The sequence below is a fragment of the Micromys minutus genome (genome assembly GCF_963924665.1).
Source record: "Micromys minutus genome assembly, chromosome: 10".
In the NCBI taxonomy this organism is placed as follows: domain Eukaryota; kingdom Metazoa; phylum Chordata; class Mammalia; order Rodentia; family Muridae; genus Micromys; species Micromys minutus.
Window position 1 is genome coordinate 24,817,476 of NC_137979.1, and position 26,973 is coordinate 24,844,448.

The 26,973-nt window shown below is 38.8% G+C and overlaps 1 protein-coding gene across 1 annotated transcript; it reads right to left on the reverse strand.

Moving 5' to 3' along the window:
• Positions 1-3,195: 3,195 nt before the first annotated feature.
• LOC308426168 (olfactory receptor 1468-like) lies at positions 3,196-4,134 on the reverse strand (the record flags this gene model as incomplete). Its single annotated transcript, XM_080923927.1, has 1 exon — positions 3,196-4,134. The coding sequence occupies one exon, from the start codon at positions 4,132-4,134 to the stop codon at positions 3,196-3,198; it is 939 nt and encodes a 312-aa protein (XP_080780053.1).
• Positions 4,135-26,973: the final 22,839 nt, after the last annotated feature.

Genomic DNA, 26,973 nt, shown 5'->3' on the forward strand with positions numbered 1-26,973 from the left:
AACTGGAGAGAGCATATACTAGCAACTTGACAGCACAGTCGAAAGCTCTAGAATAAAAAGAAGCAGATACAACCAAGAGGAGTAGACCGCAAGAAATAATCAAACTCAGAGCAGAAATAGACCAAATAGAAACAAAAAGAACCATTCAAAGAATTATCAAAATCAAGTGTTGGTTCTTTGATAAAATTAACAAGAAAGAACCCAGATGTCCTTCAGTAGATGAATGGATACAAAAATTGTGGTATATCTAAACAATGGAGTACTACTCATTTCTCAGAAACAATGAATGTATGAAATTTCTAAGTAAATGGATGCATCTAGAGAATATCATCCTGAGTGAGGTAACCCAGTCAGAAAAGAATGGACATAATATGCAGTCACTGATCATTGGATACTAACCCAGAAAGCTCTGAACCCTCCAGAAAGAACTCACAAATATATGAAGCTCAAGAAAAACAAAGGAACCCACAGAAGAGAAAGCCTCAGTCCTTCTTAGGGAAAAATGTATAGCACCCTCTCAGAGTGTGGTACACTTGAACCTCAAATCATTAGTAATCTAAGAGCTAAGATAATAGTCTTGTGGCAATTTTTGGTATTCACAGATCATTATTCTTAGTCTATACCCAACAAGAAATCTGTTTCCATATTATGTTCTGTTCTACATGTACTTCATGCTTATTCTAAGTAGTGAGATTTCTATGTATGCTATCAAACCCCTAAAAGAATTAAGTACTGACAAAATTATTCATACAATGTTATGCCAAGTGCCTTTAATAATCTTTTATTATTATTTTATCCCTTTTTTAAAAAAAATAAAGCGGTAAGAAATAAAAAAAGATATTAATGTATCTTAATTCAGGGAAACTGCCTGGATTGACTCGGATTCTATTTAGTCACATTCTAAACATCCTGAAACTGCAGCTTCCAGCACGAAAACACGTTGTTACATGCTTGCTTGATTGCTTAAGTTAAAATGATTTGTAGAATTTTAAGAATAAATACATGAGGTTGATGATAACAAAATCTTTATTACCTTATGCTTAACCTGTAACCTTGGGCATTCTAGAAAATATGAATGTCCAGGATTATACCTGTTGAAATCAGGCAAATGTTTTTAAATCTGTATGAATAAAGAAATTTTCAGATTTCTAGCCAGTCAGAAGTTGCAAAGCATCCTAGTCTTGGTGTCTGACCATCCTTTCCCTTGCCTGTTCCGTAATCCTCTCTTCAACGTATTCACTGCAGACACTGTCCCCTATAATGTAGGGCATGGAGCTTTAGCAGTCATCTTCTGTAACCAGGAAAGGGTCTAGCAGTGATACTGGGACATCAACTGATACACAAATCCTTTACCAGTCATGCCTATAGGATGTGTTAAGGAAATGTGGTTCATAGGTAAGGGGAGTAGCAAAATAATGACTGGTATAACTCTTGCCCCCAGTCACTGATAGGATGCTTATGCCAGACACTCCTTAGATGGCCAGGAAGTGAGAGCTTGATGACTCAGAGGCCTACTGTAGATTCAAATATAAAGGATGCCTTTGGTTCTGTGAACGTTCAATGCCACAGTGTAGGGAAATGTCAGAATGGAAAGGCAGGAGTGGCTGGGTGGTTGGGGGAACATCCTCATAGAAGCAGAAGGAGGGGAAATAGGATATGAGGTTACAGAAGGGGAAACTGGGAGAGGGGATAATATTGACATGTTATATGTAACATGTAAATATATATATATCCAATAAAACATCAATAAAAAATTTCTAATGGTATTCTGCTATACTCATAGATTGGTGCCTAGACCAGTCATCATCAGAGAGGTTTTCTCTAGCAGTTGATGGGATCAGATGCAGATTAAGCGGAGCTCAGTGACTCCTTGAGAACACAAAGGTGGAAGTGATTGTAGGGGACAGAAAGATATAAGACACCAGGAGAACACAGCACACAGAAACAACTAAGCAAGGATATAGAGATTCCCAGAGACTGAAGTGCTAACTACAGAGCCTTTATGGGTCTGCATGAGGCCCTCTGTGTACATGCTGTGGTTATTTAGCTTGGGTTTCTAGGGGACTCCTAACAGTGGGAGTGGGGGTATCTTTGGCTCTTTTGCCTGTCCCTGGGACCCTTTTCATCCTTCTGAGCTGCTTCCTCCAGCCTTGATATGACAGAATGTGTCTAGTTTTATTTCATCTTGTTATGCTGTGTTTGGCTTGTATCCATGAAAGGCTGCTTTTTTTTTCTGAAGGAATAAGAGGCTCAGTGGATCTAGAAGAGTGAGGAGGTGGTGGGGAGTCTAGGAAGAGTTGAAAAAGGTCATGTGAAATTGGGATATATTGTATGAGAGAAGAATAGATAAAAAAGAAGAGAAAATAAAAAGTTTACTGAGCATTAACATAGGATCGAGATCTATCATTTATTCATATTTAAAAAGTATTCTGAAGTCAACACAGAAAGTTTTCTAACATCACAAAATCTTTATATAACAAGAATGTAAGGAATGGAGATCTGAGAGAACAGTGGCTATTACCTAATTGTTTTCTAGAATCACATGTTCAAGCAGAGGGTGACAGTACTGAGTCATGTAGGTCCGCTTCTCTTAATGAACCATTTTGCAAAACTCCTGTTTGCAAACCAACAGAAAATTTGTAGTATGTTCTTGAATATAGGTCTCATTGTCCAGGTAAATTTTGTAATAATAATATCAATATGCATACCAGTAAAATTTAAGTAAAAATTCCACTGATACCATTTTTTATTGGATATTTTCTTTACTTACAATTCAAATGTTATACCCTTTCCTGGTTTCCTTTCTAGAACCCCACTATCCATTTACATCCCTCTATGAGAGTGTTCCCCCACTTACCAACTGTCTCCCATCTCTCTGTCCTGGCTTTACTGTATACTGGGACATTGAGCCTTCACAGGGCTGAGGGTCTCTCATTTCCTTGATTCTCAGTAAGGGCATCCTCTGCTACATATGTGGCTGGAGTTTTAGGTTCCGCCATGTTCTGGCAGGAGCTTGATATAGCTGTCTCCTGAGAGGCTCTGCCAGAGCCAGAGAAATATAGTAAGATGCTCTCAACCAACCACTGGACTAAAAATGAGGTCACCATGGAGGAATTAGAAAAAAGGACTGAAGGAGCTGAAGGGATTTGCAACTTCATAGGAAAAACAACAGTATCAACCAATCCACTGATATAATTATAAAGAGAATTTTTTCTTACTAAAAAGTCTTATTAGTGCTTCTTTCATGTCCCTGTTCCTCAGGCTGTAGATGAAGGGATTCAGCATGGGAGTCACCACTGTGTACATCAGGGCCATGGCCATCTCCTTCACAGTAGAGTTATTAGCTGATGGACATATGTAGAGCCCAAAAATTGTTCCATAGAACAGTGAAACCACAGACAGGTGGGACCCACATGTGGAGAAGATCTTGTGCAAAGCATGAGCAGATGAAATCTTTAGAATGGAGAAGACAATTTGTACATAGGACACCACAATGAGTAAGAATGGGATGATGCTAACCAGCCCTCCCATGATAATCATCATTAATTCATTAATGTGAATGTCAGAGCAGGCCAACTTGAGCAGGGCTGATATGTCACAGAAAAAGTGGTGAATTACATTATTTTCACAAAATGACAATCTGGCCATGAGTAGAGTGTGCAACATGGAATATAGCACGGGAAACACCCAGGACAGTGCCAGGAGACATACACAGAGCTTGGGGCTCATGATGCTGGTGTAGTGAAGGGGAAGACAGATGGCCACATAGCGGTCATAAGCCATAGACACAAGAAGGAAGATTTCCATGCCTGCAAAAACCATGGAAAAATACATTTGTGTCAGACAGCCAGCATAGGAGATGGATCTGTCCTGGCTCTGCATGCTCTGCAGCAACTTTGGCATCGTGACAGAGGAAAAGCAGAGATCAGAGAAGGACAAGTTGCTGAGAAGCAAGTACATGGGTGTGTGGAGATGAGAATCAAGCAGAATGAGGATGATGATGATGAGGTTCCCCAGGACGGTGGTGAGGTACATGGCTAGGAACAGGGCATAAAACAGGTGCTGGTGCTCTGGGGGGATGGGCAGGCTCAGGAGGATGAACTGGGAGATGACACTTTTGTTGTTCATTATCATTCTTCCTTCCTGGAACCTAACTAGAAAATATTAATATCTGTTAAAATTCAAGATTAAAATGAACATATATTTAGAATATATATTCTACTACAATGGATTTTACATTATCATAGTATTTAAAACTCCTAATGTCTTTAATCATTACCAACATTAATATTTTCAACTTTTCTTTAATCAGATTCAATTTCTCATCTTTTCCTAGAAAATTTTCTATGCCATTTTTACCAAGATACAGAATGGACTAATGCTTCTGTCTCCTGATACCTGCCTGTCCTGGGTGAGTGCTTTTTGTTCATTTGTAAGTTGCTCTATTACTTTATATATGGTTTTTGATAAATGTGATTAAATTTTACCATTACAATTTTTATAATTATCATGAACATTTCACATTCTCCAAAGCCTTAGCTTACCCTTTCAAACTCAGGTGTGCATGTTCCTGTAACGTACAGATTTCTGTTCCACTGTTAACTAATTTTCTTCCTTCCATTGTATGTATGACAAGCATCAGAATCTCAAAGCCTCAAGTTAAAATCATGTCTTCACTTGGTTGTTTCCTATAGGATTCTACATTTTCCTACCTCTCCAGTCTCCCATAGAGTAAATGAAAGCAATTCAGGCTTGAGTCAGAACTGTGTGTCCCTTAAAAACTGTCTTGCACAACCCTGGAAAATTGGTGTGAGCTAACAATACAGCAGATTATTTTCCTAGAAGTCCCCAGCTCTGCAGAGGCTGAGTCAAGGTTTCTGGTTGATGATTCCGCTCACCTTCATTTCATTTGCAGACACAGGAACTAGTGGCTTCTGTCCCCACTGCTTATCTGCATCATCCCTACTCACATCCTTCTGCTGCCGTCCCTGGACCTGAGGTTCCCTGCATCCCAGAGAAGGTTATATCCTGTATAACTCATTGAAAACATTGAAATTACCCAGGACTTTTCTAGGAACAATTTATCTTAGGTATCTTTAATGGAAACAAATTATAGTCTCCAATCTCTCCTTCCTACATATATGGGAAGATAAAATTTATACAACAACAACAAACAAAAAGAAAGAAAGAAATTGCAAAAATAGAGTCAAATAAAGCGTGGAAAGATGCACAATCATTCTCTGTTTATGGAACAATCAAGGCTTCTGCGTGATTGGCTCCCACTTTATCAGTACAAATCCTAGTTGCTATGCACATATTTCCAAAATGTCATTAAAATCTGTAGACTTTGAGTAAATAATTAACAGTTCAGCATATGATGTACTTCATGCAACCAGATGAAGGAATTAGTGGTAAAGTGCAGATGATTAGAGATAACGTTTGCATCTCTGCCTTAATTGCAAGTGTGTAACTTCCACTCTTCTAAGAAACTCCAATATTCTAGACAGTGACTAAATGTTCCCATTATGAGTCTCTAACACTATGCCTTGTCTTGTTTAAGTCACATGTATGAACACTGCTCCCTTATACTTCAAACACATGCCATTATGTGATTATGATCAAGAGTGGCTAATAAATCACACACATTTCTCAAAGCTGACAAAACAGAAATATCACAAGATCTCCGACACTTTCTCTACAATGCTATAACCTCATTTGACTGAATCTCCAGAGACTACCAGTGTTTACTGCAGCCGAATTCAGAGTTTGCATACTTAGTCATTTGATTAGCATTACAGATATAATGGAGGAAAAATAATGCACTATTTAAAAGATGATCTCCTTCTGTATCACATACCAGCCTTAAGTATGCAAAACTGCCACCTCTGTGTTCTGAATACTGGGATGACACACACATGTATTCTTGTCCATTTTCTGCTTCTCATATAAATGAAAAGCACCTTTGCATTATGTGTACAGGTTTGTGAACTTCCCTTCTCTTCAGAGAGATCTGGCCAATAGCCCATAAAGTAAAAGGAAGCAGATTCAGTGAATGGGGTTCAGCTGGCTGAGTATGACAGAAGGACTTAGAGATCACTGCAGGAAGATAAGTCTACTTTACTGTTCCAGCATAGGGTGTGCAAGGGCTTTTTAGTGGTATAGGTGGGAAGAGCTAATTGGCCATAGCATCAAGCTTGTGTGAAGGTTGATTGGTCATATTACAGCACCTAATTATCCTGCAGGTGGGAAACTAGCTTAGGACTTGTGTGCTGAGTTATGTAGCCTTGCAGAGATCTCTGTACAAGGTCATTTTACACAATCTGAGCCACCTGTGTTCAGGGACATTTCTCCAGACAAAGTCAGAAACTGGGAAGCCTCACTGAGGATATATGTCTTTCATCTTGTGAAGAGCTTAGAAAGACTTCTGGTCATGGGTTTCTGAAACTTGATAGCTGGGTGCTCTAATACATCTGTACAAATATCAGAAGCCAGACAACTCACTATTGACTGTTAGCTCTGATGGTTTAATGTAATTCATAACTTTTGTAGATGTCAAGCCTACAGCTCTAAAGTAAAATAGCACCTTAAAATCAAAGAGAATTGTTTCTTACACTTGGCACACTTGCTTATCTCCTTGGATTCTGCAGAATTCCTGAGTTTGGTTTAGGAGCTTTCCTTGTACATTTACATGAACATCTAGATGATATTAATGCTACCCTTAAAGGACTACACTTAGCTGTTGTGATCTCATATAATACCAGAGATTTGTGAACTTGTGCAGATAAAATAGATTGTCATGTTTGGGAGGACATTGTACAGAGTTTGTGAAGACCCCAGTGGTAAAAGTGTACTGAATAACCCTTCAGCACAACAGCAATGAACTCCATTTCCCAGGACTGCTCTTGTGTTGAAATGGTAGGATGTTGAGAGAAAAAAGAACATCATCATTAATTGTAATAAATCCATCAATGTGAACCAGGTTACATGAAGACCAAGAAACAAATTCTTGTGCAATGTGGGGAAGTCTTGGAGACAGAGAAAAGAAGAATGCTATCATACCTGGGAAACTGTCTCACATCACATTGGAGATTCATGTGGATTCACATCAAGACACATGCTTATTTTCTTGTATGTACAGTTTGGCTGAGGCTGAGTAAAATTTCTTGTTCAAGATCCTGCTCACCTTTATTTTATTTGCAGACACAGGAACTCCCAGCTGTTTTACTCATTACCTATCTGCACCATCCCTACTCACATAACCCTGTTGTCAGCTCTGGGCCTTATGGGCCCTGCATCCCAGAGGAGTCCAGGTCCTGTATAACTGATTACGGACAAAGTAATTACACAGGACCTTTTTAGGAGATATTGACTTCAGGGATCTCTAGTGGAGTTCAATTATAGTCACTAATTTTCTACACTGAGGGCAAGGTACAATTTGAAGAATAATAACAAACAAAACTATTAATTAACAGCAAATAATATAGCCAAAACATCCTGCAAAGATGTGTACTCATTGCCTGTTCAGGTGATGTATAGGGCTTCTGTTCATTGGAGCTCACTTTATTGGTGTGGGTAAGGAACGGTGACTGGAAACCACCCTATCTTATCAGTCATTGTCATTATTGTTAATTACTTAAATGGTCTCACACAAAAAATTTACACAAGAGATCATCAGTATTTTTGCTTTTGAGACTATCCTTTAACTTCTGAGCCATCTCTGTAGCCCATCCAACAGTAGTTGTTAAGCAAAATGAGATCCCAGAAAATCACACACTCTGGGAAGTCTTCTAAGGACAGCATCTCAATTCAGGACAACAGACTACTTGAAAGATGACCTGAGGCAGAAAGATAACCTTATAGAAAAATAAATGTCATCACCTGACTTTCTGTAGGTGCCAATATGTGAAAAGGTTAAGAATATGGGAAGCACATGGCATGCTTCATCTTTCCTTATCCAATAGAAAAGCAGTTCATGTTTCTATGCCTGGATCCTGACCCAAGTGTTCGCTGAGTTGATCAACTCATTCGTTGCTCTAGACCTGTGCCAAATGGTTCAGCTTTCTCACTTTGCCCAGGCAAGGGAGGTGGCCAGCTCTTCTGCCTGGGTCAGGCAGCAAAAACCCGTTATCCTGTGTTCATGCCATCAGAGCCAGGTCTTCTCCACCCATTCCACCAGGGCCAGCTCTCCTGAGTTGTCCAAATAAGATGTGAACCCAGCTCTTTGAAAAGCTGTAGCTTGGGATGGACAAGGCCATATCTGTGTAGCCCTATGATAGCAAAATGGCCACAGGTGACAGCCCAGACTAGTTTGTAACATGGACCACAGATATTGACACAGACTCTTGCTACTTCATGGCCATGGACTCAGACAGGACCATAGGTAGTAGTACAGACCAGGATATTGTCATGGCCTCTGGTGGCAGCACAAGTTACTCCCATAAGTTTGTTCCTAGATACCCTCATGCCACCAGTTTTGTCTCTCTTTATTGTGCATATACTGTTTACCTTCTCTTTCTCCCCAATCTTTCCCCCATATACTTGCTCATCTTAGTGTTGGCCTGTTCTGGGTGTCTTCTGCCCTGCCTTGGCCTAGATTTCTTTATTCTAGATATTTTATGTGAATATAAGCTCTTTGTAGATGGATATTTTTCCTGTTAATTAATTTATGTTTTTAAAGTTAAAATCCCAATCATTGATCCCCTTCTGGTCTTCCCTTAACAGAGTCCTTCCACAAATCCCCTCTCTACATCTCCTCTGAGAAGGTGGAATTCCTACTGTATATCTGCCCACCATGAAAATCAAGTCTCTGCACATTTACATTCATGCTCTCCCACTGAGGCCACACAAGACAGCCCAGCTGGAGAAAGGATTCCACAGACATGAGACAGGTAGATGAACAGCATCTACTTCTGTTGTTGAGGGAGTCACATGGAGACAGGGCTGCATATCTACTACATATGGGCCTAGGCTAACAGTCTAGCTGATGCATGCCTTTAGGTTGGTTGTTCAGTTTCTGGGAGCCCCCAGTGGTCCAGGTTAGTTGAAGCTGCTGTTCTTCCTCTGGAGTTCTTATCCTATCTAGTTCCCTCAATCCTTTCTCCAACTCTTCCATTGGAATTTCTGCTCTTCATCCAATGTTTGGGTGTGGGTCCCTGCATGATTCAGTCAGCTGCCAGGTGGAGCCTCTTAGAGAACAGTTCTGGTAGACTCCTGCCTTTGAACATAGCAGAGTATCATTAAAAGTGTTATGGATTTGTACTTGCCCATGTGACAGGTCTAAAGTCGGGCTTGTTATTGGTTTGCCATTTCCTCAGTCTCTGCGTCATCTTTGTCACTATATATATATATATATTTGTAGACAGGATAAATTTCAGGTTTAAGTACTGTGTTGAAGTCCCCATAAGGCCTCGGGGAGTGCTGCTTGGTTATAGGAGGTGGACTTCTCAAGCTCCATATCTCCACTGCTATGTGTCTGAGCTAATGTCAACACCATTGACTCCTGGGTGCTTCTCCCATCCCAGGTCTGTGACATATCCTAGAGATGCACCCCACCCCTGACACCCTAGCAGCTGTAAATGTTGATCAATTCTTCTGGACCTCTGGCACTTTGGCCTATCTCTCCCCACACTTGATCCTGAATTCTTCATTCACTTTCCCATCCCCTCTGACACCAAGTGTCCTGTGACTACTTAATTTCCCCATTTAAGTGAGATTCAAGCATTCTTCATTTGGCCTTTCATCTTGTTTAGCTTCTTTGGGTCTGTAGAGCCTATCATGGGTATCCTTCACTTTGTGGCTAATATCCAATTATAAGTGAGTATACAGCATGCATATGTATATCTTTTTTTGGTCTGGGTTACCTCACTCATTAATTCACGATATTTTTATCTTTAATAGCTGTGTAGTAGTCCATTGTGTAAATTAATCAACAATTTCTTTATTCATTCTTTGGTTTAGGGACACCTGTGTTGTTTCCAGTTCCTACCAATTACAAGTCAAGGTGCTATGAACATACTGGGGCACATATCCTTATGGTCAAGCATCTCTTAGGTACATTTCTTGGAGTGGTAAAGCTGGGTCTTTAGGTAGAACTCTTTACAATTTTCTAAAAGATTGATTTCTTGAGTCATTGTACCAGTTTTTAAGTATGATTTGCATCTACCTAATACCTAATGGCATTGAACATTTATTTAAGTGCTTTCAGCCATTTGAGATTTCTCTGTTGAGAATTTTCATTTAAGTTCCATACTTCATTTTTAGTTGGGTTATTTGGTTTGTTGGTGTCTCACTTCCTGAGTTCTTTACATATTTAGGATATTTTCTCTCTGTCAGATGTGAGGTTAGTGAAAAATTTTTTCCAATCTGTAGAATGCTATTTTGTCCTATTGACAGTTTGCTTTATATTACTGAAGCTTTTCAGTTTCTTGAGTTCCCATTTACCAATTGTTGATCTTATTGCTTGAGCCACTGGTATTCTCATCAGAATATTCCTTCCTATACCAATGAGTTCAAGGTTATTTCCTACTTTTCTATTAGATTTAATGTATCAGGTTTTATCTTGAGGTTGTTGGTCTCCTTGTACTTACGTTTTGTATAGAATGGTAAATATGAATCTATTTGCATTTCTTCACACATTGACATGCAGTTATACCAGCACCATTTATCAAAGATGCTTTCTATTTTTATTGTATGTCTTTTGCTTCTTTGTCAAAAATCAAGTTTCCATTGGTGAATGTGTTTATTTTTGGGTCTCAATTCTATTTCATTGATCAACCTGTTTTTATACCTGTAATATGCAATTTTTATGATTCTTGTTCTATAGTACATCTTGAGATAAGTATGGTGATTCCACTAGCCTTTCTTTTACTTTTATGGATTGTCTTAGCTATCATGGGATTTCATATTTTTTTCCATATGAAATTGAGAATTGCTTCTTTCAAAATCTGTAAAAATTGTATTGGCAATTTGATAGGAATTGCATTAATGTATACAATGGTTTTGGGGAAGATGGCCATTTTTACTATGTTAATATTATTGATTCCTGCGCATGGGATATCTTTCCATCTTCGGAGATCTTCTTTGATTTTTTTCTTCAGAGACTTGAAATTCTAGTCATATAGATGTTTCCTTTGGTTGTTTAGAATTACAGTAAGATAGTTTATATTTTTATGGCTATTGTGAAGTTTATTGTTTCCATAACTTCTTTTTCAGCCTATTTATATTTTGTATAATGGAGGGATATTAAGTTAAGTTTATATTCAGCTACTTTGTTGAACAGTATGTATCAGTTGTAGTATTCTTCTGTAAAATTTTGCAAGTCGTTTATTTATATTATTTTATCACCAGTGAATAGAAATACTATGACTTCCTTTTCAATTTTATCTCCTTGTTCTCCTTTGGTTTTCTTACTGGTCTATCTAGAACTGCAAGTGCTTTATTGAGTATATAAGAATAGAGTGGACAGTTTTGCCTTGTCCCTGATTTTGGTGGGATTTTGTCAAGTTTTTCTCCATTCAAGTTGATGTTAGCTTCTGGCGCATATTGCTTCCTTTTTTCCCAGCTATGTGCCTTGAATTAATGATCTTTTAAACACTTTTAACATGAAGTTATGTTGGATTTTGTCAAAGCTTTTTAGTCTCGAATGAGATAGTTATATGATTTTTTTTTTCAGTTTGTTTAAATAATGGATTACATTGACAGATTGTCCTATATTGAACCACTCCTGCATCCTTGGTGTGAAGTCTACCTGCTTATGGGTAATGGTATTTTTGGTGTGTTCTTGAATTTGGTTTGTGAAGATTTTCTTGATTATATTTGGTTTGCTGTTAATAAGCAAAATTGGTTTGAAATTCTCCTTCTTTGTTGACTCTTCGTGTGGTTTTATGTTTCAGGATGTTTGTGGTTTCATAGAATGAATTACGTAGTTTTTCCTATAATATTTTTTTGAGACATTAAGTAAAATGAAATAAGTCTTTTGATTGACAATGGGTGCATTTTGTTAGATGAACAAATTATACTCAAGAGTACAATAGGGCCATAATTTTATCTATTTTTAGATTGCAATTTTATGTAGACATATAAAACCAAAAGCCAGCATTAACAGAGAAGAGAAGTGTTTATAGGTGTGTTAGTTTATTTCTGGGTCTTCAATTGATTCTATTGATCCTCCTGTGTGTTTCTATACCAATAACATTCAGATTTTATTTCTGTTTTTCTGCAGCACAGCTAGAGCTAAGGATGGTGATTCCTATAAACTTTCTTTGATTGTTCAGGATTGTTTTTAGCTATCCCGGGGTTTTGTTTTTTCCATATGCAATTGACAGTTGCTCTTTCAATGTCTGTAAAAAATTGTGTTGGAATTTTGATGTGAATTGCTTTGAATCTGTAGGGTGATTTTTGGTATGATGAACATTTTCACTATGTTAATCCTACTGGTCCATGAGCATGGGAAATCTTTTGATTTTCTGATATCTCCCCCAATTTGTTTCTTCAGGTACTTACAATACTTGTCCTACAGGACTTTCACATGCTTGGTTAGAGTTTTATTGAGATCTTTCATATTATTTGTGGCTATTGTCAATAGTGTGGTTTTCCTAATTTTTCTCAGCTGGTTTATTATTGATATAAAGAAGGTCTGTAGATTTCTTTGGCATAATATGAATCCAGCTATGTTGCTGAAGCTTTTCATCAGTTGTCAGAGTTCTCCGGTATAATTTTGAGGTCACTTATGTTTTCTATCATATCATTTATAAAGAGTGATAGTTTGACTTCTTTCATTTCAATTTGTATTCTATTGATTTCCTTTAGTTGTTTTATTGCTCTACCTAAAATATCTCGTACTATCAAACAGATAAAGTGATATTGGGTAGCCAAATCTTGTCCCTAATTTTAGTGGAATTGCATTAAGTTTTTGTCCATTTATTTTCATGTTGGCTATTGGCTTGGTGTATATTGCTTTTATTTTGTTTAGGTATGTGTCTTGTATTTTTTATCTGTCCAAGACTTTTAATATGAAGGTATATTTGATTTGTCAAGGGCTTTTTCAGCATGAAATGAGATGGTCATGTGATTTTTTGTTTTAGTTTTTTTATATGGTGGATGACATTAATAGATTTTTAAAAATTGAGCCATCGTATATCTCTGGAATGAAACCTATTTACCATCTTGAATTTTTTTTAATGGTAGAAATTATTTATTTATTTATTTATTTATTTATTTATTTATTTATTTTAACATCTTTATTTTGCAAAACAAAGATAAATGTACAGATTTCAAGCATTTTTTGTGTAAAATTATACAATACATTTTTGTCAGTACTTTTTTTCAGATTTTAAAATAATTTTTACATAAATCTATATGAATAGTCAGTACTTGATCTTTTTAAAGGTTTGACTGTATGCATCAGAAACCCAATAGTTACAATGGGCACAAAGTACATGCAAAACAAAATGTAACATGAAAATAGTCAAAGTTTTCTTGTTGTGTAAAGATTTTTTTGTTTTGTTTTGAATGTTGTTTTTGATGTCTTCTTGGATGTGGTTTCTAAGTATCTTAGGGTTTCCATTACTGTGATGTGATACCATGACTAAGTAACTCTTATAAAGGACAACATTTAATTGGGTTATTTTAAAGGTTTGACAGGTTCAGTCCATCATCATCAAGGCAAAAATTGTCCAGGAAGAATAGAATTTTCTACATCCTGTTCTGAAGGGAAACCCAAGACTGCTGTCTTCTACTCAGGTAGAAGTAGAGTTTGAAAGCCCAACCCCACAGTGACATACTTCCTCCAACAAGGCCACACCAACTCCAACAAGGCCCCACTTCCAAAAATGCCACTCACTGCGTCAAGCATATTAAAACCACTATAGTAAAATTTTTATTCAGTATTTTACATCAATATTTATAAGAAGTTGGTGTGATGTTTTCTATTTTGTTGAGTTTTTGTATGATTTAGGTGTCAGAGTAACTGTGGCCTCAAAGAATGAGTTTGTCAGTGCTCTGTTTCTATCTTGTGGGATGCTTTGAACAGTATTGTTCTTAGCTCTTCTTTGAAAGTCTGATAGAATTCTGTACAAAATTCATCTGTCCCTTCATACTTTTTTGGTTGGGAGAATTTTAATGACTTCTCCTATTTCCTTAAGAGTCATAGGACTGTTTAGATAGTTTACCTAATCTTGATTTAACTTTGATAAGTGGTATCTGTCCAGAAAATAATCCATTTTGATCAAATTTTTACAATTTAGTGGAATATAGTCTTTGGAGCATGACCTTAGAACATTAAAAAAGTTTCCTCATTCTGTTGTTATGTCTCCCTTTTCCTTTCTGATTTTGTTAATTTGGATACTGTCTCTTGACTTTTTAGTTGGCTAAGGGTTTGTCTATCTTGTTGATTTTCTCACAAAATTAGCTCTTGGGTTTATTGAATCTTTTATTGTTTTACTTGCTTTTAATGATTGATTTCAGCCCCGAGTTTGGCTATTTCCTGTTATCTACTCCTCTTGAGTGTGTTTGCTTCTTTTTGTTCTAAAGCTTTCATGTGTGCTGTTTTGTTGCTAGTATGAAATCTCTCCAATTTCCTTTTTATTTTAAATTATCTATCTATCTATCTATCTATCTATCTATCTATCTATCTATCTATCTGTCTATCTATCTATTTGCTGTTACAAAAGTGTCTTGTTTATTCTTATCAGCACCACTGAGTCTCAGGGTTTACATTTCCCAACACCACGTCTCTCTGTAAAGTAGTTAATGTATAATCTCACTTGTGATCCTGGGAAGGGTCGGGGCTTGGCTCTGAGTGGGGAGGGAATTGGCATTTCACATGGGCCAGTAGGTGATGGTCTGTCCTCATGAGAGGCATGGATGGGTGGGAGGGTAGCCACTGGGTTTGCCCCTTCTTGTCCTTTCTGCAAAGTGGGTTATTTTTTCATTTTCTTGGGTGCTTGGGGTGGGGACAATGCAGCTCTCAGGAGGCAAGCAGCTGACTTCAGAGGAAGGGGGCAGAGGTGGTTCCTGAGCACAACCCGGTCTTCAGCTTTCCTAGTGAGTAGTTTTCTCCCCTGCACTGCTGGCTTTATACTTCTCTCACCCCAAGCCCAGGGAGTCAAGGACATCTCCTGAGGTACTTGGAACCCATGGGCTCTGCTGCCCTCTCTACAAGACCTCTCATTCTTATGGAACTGCCCCTTTACTAAGCCTGGGCAGGGAGCACAGCCTGCCCTCATCATGGCCAGGTTCAGCTGCTTGCCAAGTTATCAGGAGATTGTGCTTTGGGATCTTCGATGGGGGAGATGGGATAACAAGGCAGGGCAAGGGTGGAGGAATGGGGTATGACTAAGGTGCTTGTGCTTTAGCTGGGGATGTCTACTACCCTCCACTTAGCTACCTAGGGTTAAGGTACTGGGGGCCAAGTCAGACCCAATGCCCCACCCTCATCATCAGATGTTGAGGGATCCTGGCAGGTTAGGGAGTACTTCTGACCTGGAGTCAGTTCTCTAAATCTGACTCAAAAAGCTCTGTCCCAGTTTCTCCAATTCTGAGAGACCCTGCCTCTGAAAAGGCATCTAGAATGCAGAGTTGGGGAGATGAAGGGAGCTAGAAGAGAACCAGGGAGATGGTTAAAGGACATTAATGGAGAGGAGTAACAGAAACCCTGTGCTCAGATATCAAACTTACACACCGGAAAGATTGCTCCTGGAGACCTATACTGGAAAGAAGCATGGCCAGAGAAAAACTCCACAAACCAGTAACAATGGATGTGGACCCTGCCCTGTCACATGCCCCAGGAGTGGGCTCAGCTAACTGGGACCTGTAAACACCCTAAAACTGTAGTTCTCAGGGGGAGGAAGCTGGTTGGATCCACAGGAGTTCTGGGGCACTGGGACTGGGCCCCTGTGGAAAAATGCACCCACATTCTACAAACACACACACACACACACACACACACACACACACACACACACACACAAACACACATTCTGCCAGACTTAAAACCTGTCCTGAGACCCTCACCTGCCCACAGGAACACTGCTCTCTTGGAATGACCTCTTGAGCTGAGGGAACCCATAGAGGCAGAGCAGGGTAGGATCAAGAGGGATGTGATATATGTTGGAGCATGTCACAGAGAGTCAGTTCTAGAGCTTCTCTAAGCCTTTTGGACTTGTTTCCTCAGTTTGTAAGGTGGACAGTCCCTCTTGTCCTCACCTACGCCAGCCCCAAGGTGCAGGGACAGACAAGAGGTACAGGAAGGCACTTTTGGAGACATGGAAGCACTGAGAAATGGTGGGAAAATTCCAGAGAACACCTGGGCCCATGGAGTCCCAAGCAGCCACAGTGAGGAGTGGGATCTTTTGAGTCCTGCCTGTCCCCTAGCCAGGCCTGGTGCTGGGAAATGCCTAAGAGGAAGGGGAACCGGGAAGGGTTGAGGAAGGTCACAGATCCCACTTGCTGCCTGTCCTCTCTTGACTCAGCCTAGCTTGCGTTGATGAAAAGGTGTGGGATGACAGGGAGGCTAAGAGTCTAGGAGCATGCAACACCCCCTGCAGGTTCTGGGGAGAGATAGACAGTAGCTTGTGACTAAGGTGGGGATATGTGTGTGGCAGGAGGGGAGTGTGACATCCATGGGAGGGTCCTGGGCAGTTACTGGAGGACCTCCACTGAGGGGGTTGTCTGTGTGGAAGCTGTGTTCTATGCCTACCGAGTTCGGCTCTTCCTCAAGGTCATTGAGAAAGCTGCTGTAGGCACTGCCCTCTGCTAGGTACAGTGGCTTGGCGTTGGTCAGCCAGCTCTTGCATCTGATCGAGGTCATGGAACACACCCTCACAGGTTCTGGGGAGGGACAGACAGTAGATTGTGACCAGGTAGGTAGTAGGTAGGGGTGTGATAGGAGGGGGAATGTGACATATATGTTACTGGAGACCCTCAGCTGAAGGGCCGGCCTCGCCATCGCAGGTGTGTCTCGAGCTGTGTTCCATGCTCGTCATGTCCGGTTCTATCTTGCCAGTGTCGCTGATGAAGCTGCAGTAGTTGTCGCTCTCCTATAGGTGCAGAGGCTCGATCTTGGGCAGCCAGCTTTTATGTACCACTCGGCGGGCGTTGGTGCACATGTCCAACTCTTGTTCTGTGACCCATGACGCAAGGGAAAGTGACGTGCTACAGGCTGGCCAGCCCAATGTCCGGGTTACAGGACTCTGAGGCTCTGAGGATGGGGCCACCTCTGGGTACAGACCCAGGGAGTCACAACATGGAGAACTAACTTTGAGGAAGGAATAAGTGCCTTTCTTCATGATCTGGATCTCCAGGAGGCAGGAACTGGTTCGTCATGTTCATGCTCAGATGGCCTCTGTAACAAAATGGGAGGATCTGCTGGATCGACTGCACAGCGGTCAGTTTCCACCACAGCACTACAGCTGCAGTTGAATAGATCCCAGAAGTAGGAGCTGCTGGAGGCTAGCCTAGCATGGTGGGCTTTGAGAAAATGGATGGTCCTTTACCACCACTGGCACTTCACAGTATATAGTTCCTGTAGTCGCTGCTCATTAAGACACTCAAGGATGATGTTGCCAAATTTTGGAACCTCTATCTGCAGGGTCTGTACCATGGCAGCAGCTGCGCTGTGTCTGTGATTCTGGCCCTCCTGGCGGGCTCTGTAGCAGCAGCTGGGGCCCGACTTGGCCCTGGGCATGTCCCAGTGCACTTCACCCTAGGTCTCTGCCTCAGCAGCAGTGGTAGCCAAGAAGTCCATTTATTGTGTTCCAGGCCGCCCCAGCTGAACGCTGAGGAAGGTATATTTTATTTACGTTTCAAATGTTTTTTCCTTCCCCGGTTTCCGGTTTCCCCCCCATAAACTCCCTATCCCATCCTCCTTCCTCCTTCTTCTATGAAGGTGCTCCACAACCACCCACCTACCCTCTCCTGCCTCCCTGCCCTTACATTCCCCTACACTGGACCAGACTGATTTCCAGAGAAGTTGTACCAGCTTGCAATCCCACCAACAATGGAAGAGCGTTCCTTTGTCCACATCCTAGCCAGCATCTGCTGTCACCTGAGTTTTTGATCTTAGCCATTCTGACTGGTGTGAGGTGGAGTCTCTGGGTTGTTTGATTTGCATTTCCCTGATGACTAAGGATGTTGAAAATTGCTTTAGGTGCTTCTCAGCCATTTGGTATTCCTCAGTTGAGAATTCTTTGTTTAGCTATGTCCCCATTTTTAAATAGGGTTATTTGAATTTTCTGGAGTCTAACTTCTTGAGTTCTTTGTATATATTGTATACTTAGCCTTCTATCAGATGTGGGATTTGCAAAAATCATTTCCCAATCTGCAGTGGCTGTTTTGTCCTAATTACAGTGTTCTTTGCCTTGCAGAAGCTTTGCAACTTTATGAGGTACTATTTGTCGATTCTTGATCTTAGAGCATACCCCACTGGTGTTATGTTCAGAAAAATTTCCCCAGTGCCCACGTGCTTGAGGATCTTCCCTACATTCTCTTCTATTAGTTTGAGTGTATCTGGTTTTATGTGGAGGTCCTTATTAACTTGGACGTGAGCTTTCTACAAGACAATAAGAATTGTGCAATTTCCATTCTTCTTTTTTAAAACAACTTTATTTTACAAAACAAAGATAAATGTACAGATTTTAAGCATTTTTTGCGTAAAATTACACAATACATTTTTGTCAGTACTTTTTTTTCAGATTTAGAAAAATTATTACATAAAATAATATAAATATATTTTTAGTCAGTACTTGATTTTTTTAAAGGTTTGATAGTATGCATTGAAAACTTAATAGTTACAATGAGCATAAAGTACATGTAAAACAAAATGTAACATGGAAATTGTCAAAGTTTTCTTGTTGTGTAAAGATTTTTTTGTTTTGTTTTGTTTTGTTTTCTTTATTTCTTGGACTTCATACAGTCTGTGAGGTGTTTCTGGGGCAGTGCAAGCCTCTGGCGTTAGCATCCCACTATCAGTGACTGCATATTATGTTTGTTCTTTTGTGACTGGGTTATCTCACTCAGAATGATATTCTCTAGATGTAGCCATTTTCTTAAGAATTTGGTCAAGTCATTGTTTCTGGTGGCTGAGTAGTATTCCATTGTGTAAATGTACCACAATTTTTGTATCCATTCATCTTCTAAAGGACATCTGGGTTCTTTCCAGCTTCTGGCTATTATAAATAAAGCTGCTATGAACATTGTGGTGCATATATCTTTGTTGTGTACTAAGGTGTCTCTGGGGTATATGCCCAGAAGTGGAATAGCTGGGTCTTCAGGTAGTACTATATCCAATTTTCTGAGGTATCGCCAGACAGATTTCCAGAGTGGTTGTATTAGTTTGCAACCCCACCAACAGTGGAGAAGTGTTCCTCTTTCTCCGCAACCTCGCCAGCATCTGTTGTCCTCTGAGATTTGGATCTTGGCCAATCTGACTGGTGTGAGGTGGAATCTCAGGGTTGTTTTGATTTGCATTTCCCTGATGGCTAAGGATGTCGAGCACTTCCTCAGATATTTCTCAGCCATTCGATATTCCTCAACTGAGAACGTTTTGTTTAGCTCTGTACCCCATTTTTTAATAGGGTTATTTGATTCTCTGGTGTCTAGCTTTTTGAGTTATTTGTATACCTTGGATATTAGGCCTCTATCTGATGTGGAGTTGGTAAAGATCTTTTCCCATTCTGTTGGCTGCCGTTTTGTTTTCTTGACAATGTTCTTAGCCTTACAGAAACTTTGCAATCTCATTAAGTCCCATTTGTTAATCTTTGACCTTAGAGCTTGAGCCATTGGTGTTTTGTTCAGAAAATTTTCTCCTGTGCCTATATGTTCTAAGGTTTTCCCTAATTTCTCATCTAATACTTTCAGTGTATTTGGTTTAATGTGGAGATCCTTGATCCACTTACATTTGGGCTTTGTACAAGGAGATAAGAAAGGGACTATTTTCATTCTTCTGCATGCTGAGTGCCAGTAGGACCAGCACCATTTGTTGAATAGGCTGTCCTTTTTCCATTGAATGTTTACAGCTCTTTTGTTAAAAATCAGGTGACCATATGCATGAGGGCTCATTTCTGGATCTTCTATTCTATTCCTTTGATCCACATGCTTATTTCTGTACCAGTACGATGCAGTTTTCAGCACAATTACCTTGTAATATAGCTTGAGTTCAGGGATAGTGATTCCTGCAGATGTTTTCTTGTTGTTGAGGATGGATTTCGCTATTCTAGGTCTTTTGTTGTTCCATATGAAATTGCACATTGATCTTTCCAATTCCATGAAGAACTGTGTTGGAATTTTGATGGGGATTGCTTTGAATCTGTAGATTGCTTTTGGTAGGATGGCCATTGTTAAAATGTTGATCTTTCCAATCCATGAGCAAGAAAGATCTTTCCATTTTCTGAGATCCTCCTCAATTTCTTTCTTTAGAGGTTTGAAGTTCTTGTCATACAGGTCCTTCACTTGCTTAGTTAGAGTCACACCAAGGTTTTTCATAGTTTTTGTGGTGATACTGAAGGGTACCTTTTCCCTAATTTTTTTCTCCACATGTTTGTCCGTTGAGTATAGGAAGGCTACTGATTTGTTTGAGGTAATTTTGTATCCAGCCACTTTGCTGAACTTGTTTATCAGCTGTAGGAATTCTCTGGTGGAATTTTTAGGGTCTCTTAAATACACTATCATGTCATCAGCAAAGAGTGATGTTTTTATCTCTTCCTTTCCGATTTGTATCCCCTTGATCTCCTTTTGCTGTCTAATTGCTCCAGTAGGGACTTCCAGTACTATGTTGAATAGGTAGAGGGAGAGTGGTCAGCCTTGTCGAGTCCCTGATTTTAGTGAGATCGCTTCAAGTTTCCCACCATTAAGTTTAATGTTGGCTGTTGGTTTGCTGTATACTGCTTTTATTATGTTTAGGTATGGACCTTGGATTCCTGTTCTTTCCAGGACTTTTAACATGAAGGGGTGTTGGATTTTGTCAAATGCTTTCTCAGCATCTAGTGAGATGACCATGTGATTTTGTTCTTTGAGTTTGTTTATATGATGGATTACATTGATGGATTTCCTTATATTAAACCATCCCTGCCTCCCAGGGATGAAGCCTACTTGGTCATGATGAATGATCGTTTTGATGTGTTCTTGGATTCGGTTTGCAAGAATTTTGTTGAGTATTTTTGCATCAATGTTCATAAGTGAGATTTTTCTGAAGTTCTCTTTCTTTGTAGGGTCTTTGTGTGGTTTAGGTACGAGGGTTATTGTAGCTTCAGAAAATGAGTTAGGTAGTATTCCATCTGATTCTATATTTTGGAATAGTTTGGAGAGTATTGGTGTTATATCCACAATAAATGTCTAATAAAATTCTTCACTGAACCCGTCTGGACCTAAGCTTTTTTTGGTTGTGATGCTTTTGATGATTTTCTTTTATTTCTTTACGTGTTAGAGGGTTATTTAGATGGTTTACTTGGTCCTGGTTTAACTTTAGGATCTTGTATCTGTCTAGGAATTCATCCATTTCCTCCATATTTTCCAATTTTGTGGAGTATCAGTTTTTGTAGTAGGATCTGATGATTTCTTGAATTTCCTCAGTTTCAGTTGTTATGTCTCCACTTTCCTTTCTGATTTTGTTAATTTGTATAGTCTCTCTTTGCCCTCTAGTTAGTCTGGCTAGGGGTTTATCAATCTTGTTGATTTTCTCAAAGAACCAACTCTTGGTTTTGTTGATTTTTTCAATGGTTCTTTTTGTTTCTATTTGGTCAATTTCTGCCCTAATTTTGATTATTTCTTGCCGTCTTCTCTTCTTGGGTACATCTGCTTCCTTTTGTTCTAGGGCTTTTAGCTCTGCTGTCAGGATGCTGATGTAAGCTCTCTCCAGTTTCGTTTTGGAAGCACTTAGGGCTATGAGTTTTCCTCTCAGTACTGCTTTCATTGCATTCCATAGATTGGGTATGTTGTGTTTTCATTTTCGTTGAATTCTAGATAATCCTTAATTTCTTTCTTTATTTCTTCTTTGACCCTGTTATCTTTTAACAGAGCGTTGTTTAGTTTCCATGTGTATGTGGGCTTTTTGTTGTTTTTGTTGTTGTTAAAGAGCAGCCTAGACCATGGTGATTTGAGAGGATGCATGAGAGTATTTCAATCTTCTTATATCGATTGAGGCTTGTTCTGTGTCCAATTATGTGGTCAATTTTCGAGAAGTTGCCATGTGGCGATGAGAATGTGTATTCTTTTGCTTTAGGATGATATGTTCTGTATATATCTATTAATTCTAGTTGGTTCAAAGTCTCTGCTAGTTTTGCAGTGTCCTTGTTCAGTTTCTGTTTCCATGATCTTTCCATTGGTGAGAGTGGGGTATTAAAGTCTCCCACTATTATTGTGTGGTGTGAAATGTATTTTTTGAGCTTTAGTAGGGTTTCTTTTATGAACGTGGGTGCTTTTTTATTTGGAGCATATATGTTAAAAATTGAGAGTTCCTCCTGACAGATTTCCTTGGTAATGAGTAAAAAGTTTCCTTCCTTATCTTTTTTGATAACTTTTGGTTGAAAATTTACTTTATTCAATATTAGAGTAGCCACTCCAGCTTGCTTCTAGGGGCTGTTTGCTTGGAAGTTTTTTCCCCACCCTTTTACTCTGAGATAGTGTCTGTCTTTGTCTCTGAGATGAGTTTACTGTATGCAGCAAAAGGCTGGGTTTTGTTTATGTATCCATTCTGATAGCCTATGTCTCTTTATTGGGGAGTTGAGTTCATTTATGTTAATAGATATCAAGGAATAGTTGTTTCTGTTTCCTGCCATTATTGCTTTTGTGGGTTGAGTTGTGTCTGTGTCTTTTTCTTCTTTTAGTTTTCTTGTTTAGGAGTTTTCTTGTTTTTACTAGGCTGTATTTTTTCTCATTGTATTGGGTTTTCCACCTACAATTTATTGTAGTGCTTGGTTTGTAGTCAGATATTGTGTAAATTTTGATTTTTCTTGAAATATCTTTATCTCTCCATTTATGATGATTGATAGTTTTTCTGGGTATAGCAGTTTGGGCTGGCACTTGTGCTCTCTTAGGGTGTGCATGATATCTGTCCATGCTCTTCTAGCTTTCATAGTCTCTGTTGAGAAATCGGGTGTGAGTCTGATTGGCCTGCCTTTATATGTTACCTGACATTTTTCCCTTACTGCTTTTAGTATCCTTTCTTTGCTTTGGGCACTTGGTGTTTTTACTATTATGTGTCGGGAGATATTTCTTTTCTGGTACAACCTATTTGGTTTTCTGAAGGCTTCTTCTATGCTCGTGGTCATCTCATTCTTGAGGGTAGGGAAGTTTTCTTCTAAGATTTTGTTGAATGTATTTACTGTGCCTCTTAGTTTTTACTCTTCTTTCTCTTCTATTCTTATTATCCTTAGGTTCGGTCTTCTCTTTGTGTCCTGGATTTCCTGGACATTTTGGGTTAGGAGCTTTTTGTTTTTTGCATCTTCTCTGTCTATGTTTACAATGTTGTCTTCTGCCCCCAAGATTCTCTCTTCCATCTCTTGTAATCTATTGTAAATGCTTGCTTCTGTGACTCCTGATTTCTTTTTTAGGTTTTCTACATCTAGGATTATCTCTTTTAGTGTTTTCTTTATTGTGTCAATTTCTGTTTTAAATTCCCTCTTCCATTCATTCGTCTCTTTTGTTGTGTTTTCCACTAGTTCTTTGAGTTCTTTGAGTGTTTTTCTTGTTTCCTCTTTAAAAGCTTCTGAATGTTTTTGCTTTTCCTCCTGTTCTTGTTTAAGTATCTCTATCAGCATCTTGAAGTATGATCATGTCTGCGTCTTCTTTTTCTGGAGTGTTTGGCATTCCAATGTTTGCTGTTTTGGTAGAGCTGGGTTCTGGTGTTGCCAGGTTGTTTTGGTTTCCTTGGGATATACTCTTTCGCTTTCCTTTTGCCATTTTGTTGTCAGTGATATGTTCTCTCCTTTCCCTTGTATCTGGTCTGTGTCCCTGGATCTCCCCTGGTCCAGGTGGCAGATGGGCTGATCCCTGTTCTATACCTCAGAGTCGATGGGTGGGAACAGAAGTTCCAAAGTTCTGTTCCTGGTCCCTGGATCAGGCAGGCAGGGCAGGGGGTGCACTTTCCGTGTGCACTCCACAGAGATCTCTCTGCTCCCTGGCTGCCTAGATTTCCTACTCACCAGTTTTTCAGCCTTTATGAGCTGCCAGTCAGGGTGACAGATGGGCCGGGCTCTGTTCTGTGCCCTGAAGTCGCCGCCGGGTGGAAACAGAAGTTCCAAAGTTCTGTTCCTGGTCCCTGTTTTTCAGCCTTTATGAGCTGCCTGTCTGGGTAGCAGATGGGCCGGGCTCTGTTCTGCGCCCTCTGCCTTCTTCTGTATGCTGGCTGCCAGCTGAACCAGCAGTATTTGTTGAAAATGTTGTCATTTTTCCCATTAAATGGTTAGCTCTTTTGTCAAAGACCAACTGACCATAGGTGTATGGGTTCATTTCTGGGTCTTCAATTCTATTCCATTGATCTACATTCCTATTTCTGTACCAATACCATAAAGGTTTTTTTTTTATGACGATTGCTTCATAATACAGGTTGAAGTGAGGGATGGTGATTCCTCAAGAAGTTCTTTTATTGTTGACAATAGATTACACTCTCCTTGGTTTTTGTTATTCCAAATAAAATTGCAAATTGTTCCTTCTAACTCTATGAGCTTGGATCCAACTCTATGAGTTGGAATTTTGATGGGGATCACATTGAATTTGTATATTGCTTTTGGCAAGATGACCATTTTTTTTTACTATACTATCCTGGCAATTCATGATTCCAAAACTCATGTTTTAGAATCAAGGCTAAAAGCTCAGTGTTTAAAATAGTATTATATAGATTTTGTTTCTAATGTTGCCTGTTTCTGGACTGTGTATGATTTATGTGCAATCCAATTTTGAAGTAGGTTAATGGTGGGCTGTTTAAAAACCACTGAAATAATTGCAAATGCTTTTTATTTAAAGATATTGGCTTCTTTTACTTAGTTTCTCGGATTGTGGCAATAGAGCTTTCCACAGAACATTTTTATTTCTCTCTAACATTTTGTTTTATGTATAGAGTGGCCAACTCCAATTTTTATCTAGATAACTTATGTCCTGTATTTTTTTTTCCATTTCTTAGTTTTGGCGACTGGCTTTTAAAAAAATTACTCAATTAAAAGTACCAGATTTTGACTTTATTGGCCTATCTTAATACTTGGTTTTGTATTTCAACTGATACTCTGTGTCTGTCTCTCTTACAAACACACACATACATACACACACACACACACACATGGGGGTGGAGAAGTGGGAGAGAGAGAGAAATCTTTTTTCTTCTGCTTACCCTGAGACAATACCTTTTCCAAATTTCTTTTTTTAAAACCACTTTATTAAAAAAACAAAGATAAATGTAAAATTTTAAGCATTTTTGCATAAACATATATGAATACATTTTTGTCAGTGCTTTTTTTGTTAAAAGTTTGATAGTGTACATTAAGATCTTACTGGTTCCAATGAGCATAAAGTGCATGCAAAACAGGATGTAACCTGGAATTAGTCAAAGTTTTCTTGTTGTGTAAGGATTAAGCATAAATATTTTTTCTTTTCCTGAAGTTAATATAGTCTGTGAGTTGTTTCTGGGTTGTTCAGATCTTTCTGGGGTTAGTATCCAATTATCAGTGACTATATTATGTCTGTTCTTTTGTGACTGGGTTATCTCACTCATTATGATATTTTTTAGATGCATCCATTTTCTTAAGAATTTTGTAAAGTCATTGTTTCTGGTAGCTGAGTAGTACTCCATTGTGTAAATATACCACAATTTGTGTATGCATTCATCTACTGAAGGACTAAATTTCTAACAGAATTAATTTTAAATCTTTTTTTATTTATCAATATTTGTATTTTTAGAATAAATTTTCCTTTCATTTTTGTGTTCTCTTTTTCTGAACAATATTGATATTTGTCTTTTTCTTTCTGTAGCATGTTCAAAATAGTTTTATGCCAGAGCTCAGCTCCAGGTGTTAGTCATGGGTTGCATCAGGTAAATGCAAGAATGTTAAAGGAGGACTTAGACACAGGAAAGATTTTAGTTTTATTTCTTCAGAAATGGGGAAAAGAGAAAGCACACTTCAGTGTGACTTGACCTACTCTGACAACCTGTATCTCTCACCGGCTTGATTTATACACAAAATAATTTCCTCATTGGTTACATAATTTCTTTCTTCATTACATAAGTACATAAAGAAACAAAGTGAACAATCAGCAAATTTGTGAGAAAAATTAACGTTATGATAAAGTCAGTTTTCGTTTAACTCAATTTTTTTTCTCCCTAGAATTAGTCTCATAAAGCAGCCTTGGAGTTACACAATGTTAGACAGAAAGTTTCTATTTAAGTTTGACTAAGCTAATACATTAGAAGTTATTTCCTACAACCCGCTATATCAAGATTATCTTGTACTATTTTATTAACCCAAATATTTAATTGCTGTACAGAAATGGAATCTTTCCATTCTGTATTTAATTCTTCCCTTTTTCTCTTCTGACTTTCTCTTATATTTAATATAAGACCTTTGATTTTTAAAGTACTGTGTGGCCATTTTGGCAACATATAAATGTTTCTTAAACAAGAGTCTTTAGTATTTTCTACAATACTAGAAAAAGTTCTGATATGATAAGCCTGATCAGGCAGCCAGGCAATTTACTGAGCTAAACTATTTGTGTCTCTGTCATGAACCCTTGTTTCAATATGATTTGTATCTTTATTACAGTCCTATAGTGGGCAGAACAACCGGATTGGACTTCAGGAGGGTAGTAAAGATTGCCATTAATTTTGTATTCATTTTTTTCTTGTGTACATTAGTTCTGTGTTTCTGAGGCTGGACATGCATAGAAAGAGTGACATGAAATATAGTGATTCAGTTGTGATTTCTCAGCTCCTATGTCTGATGCTTATTCATTCTACTTAATAGATCTTATGGATGACTCAATTTCTTACATAGG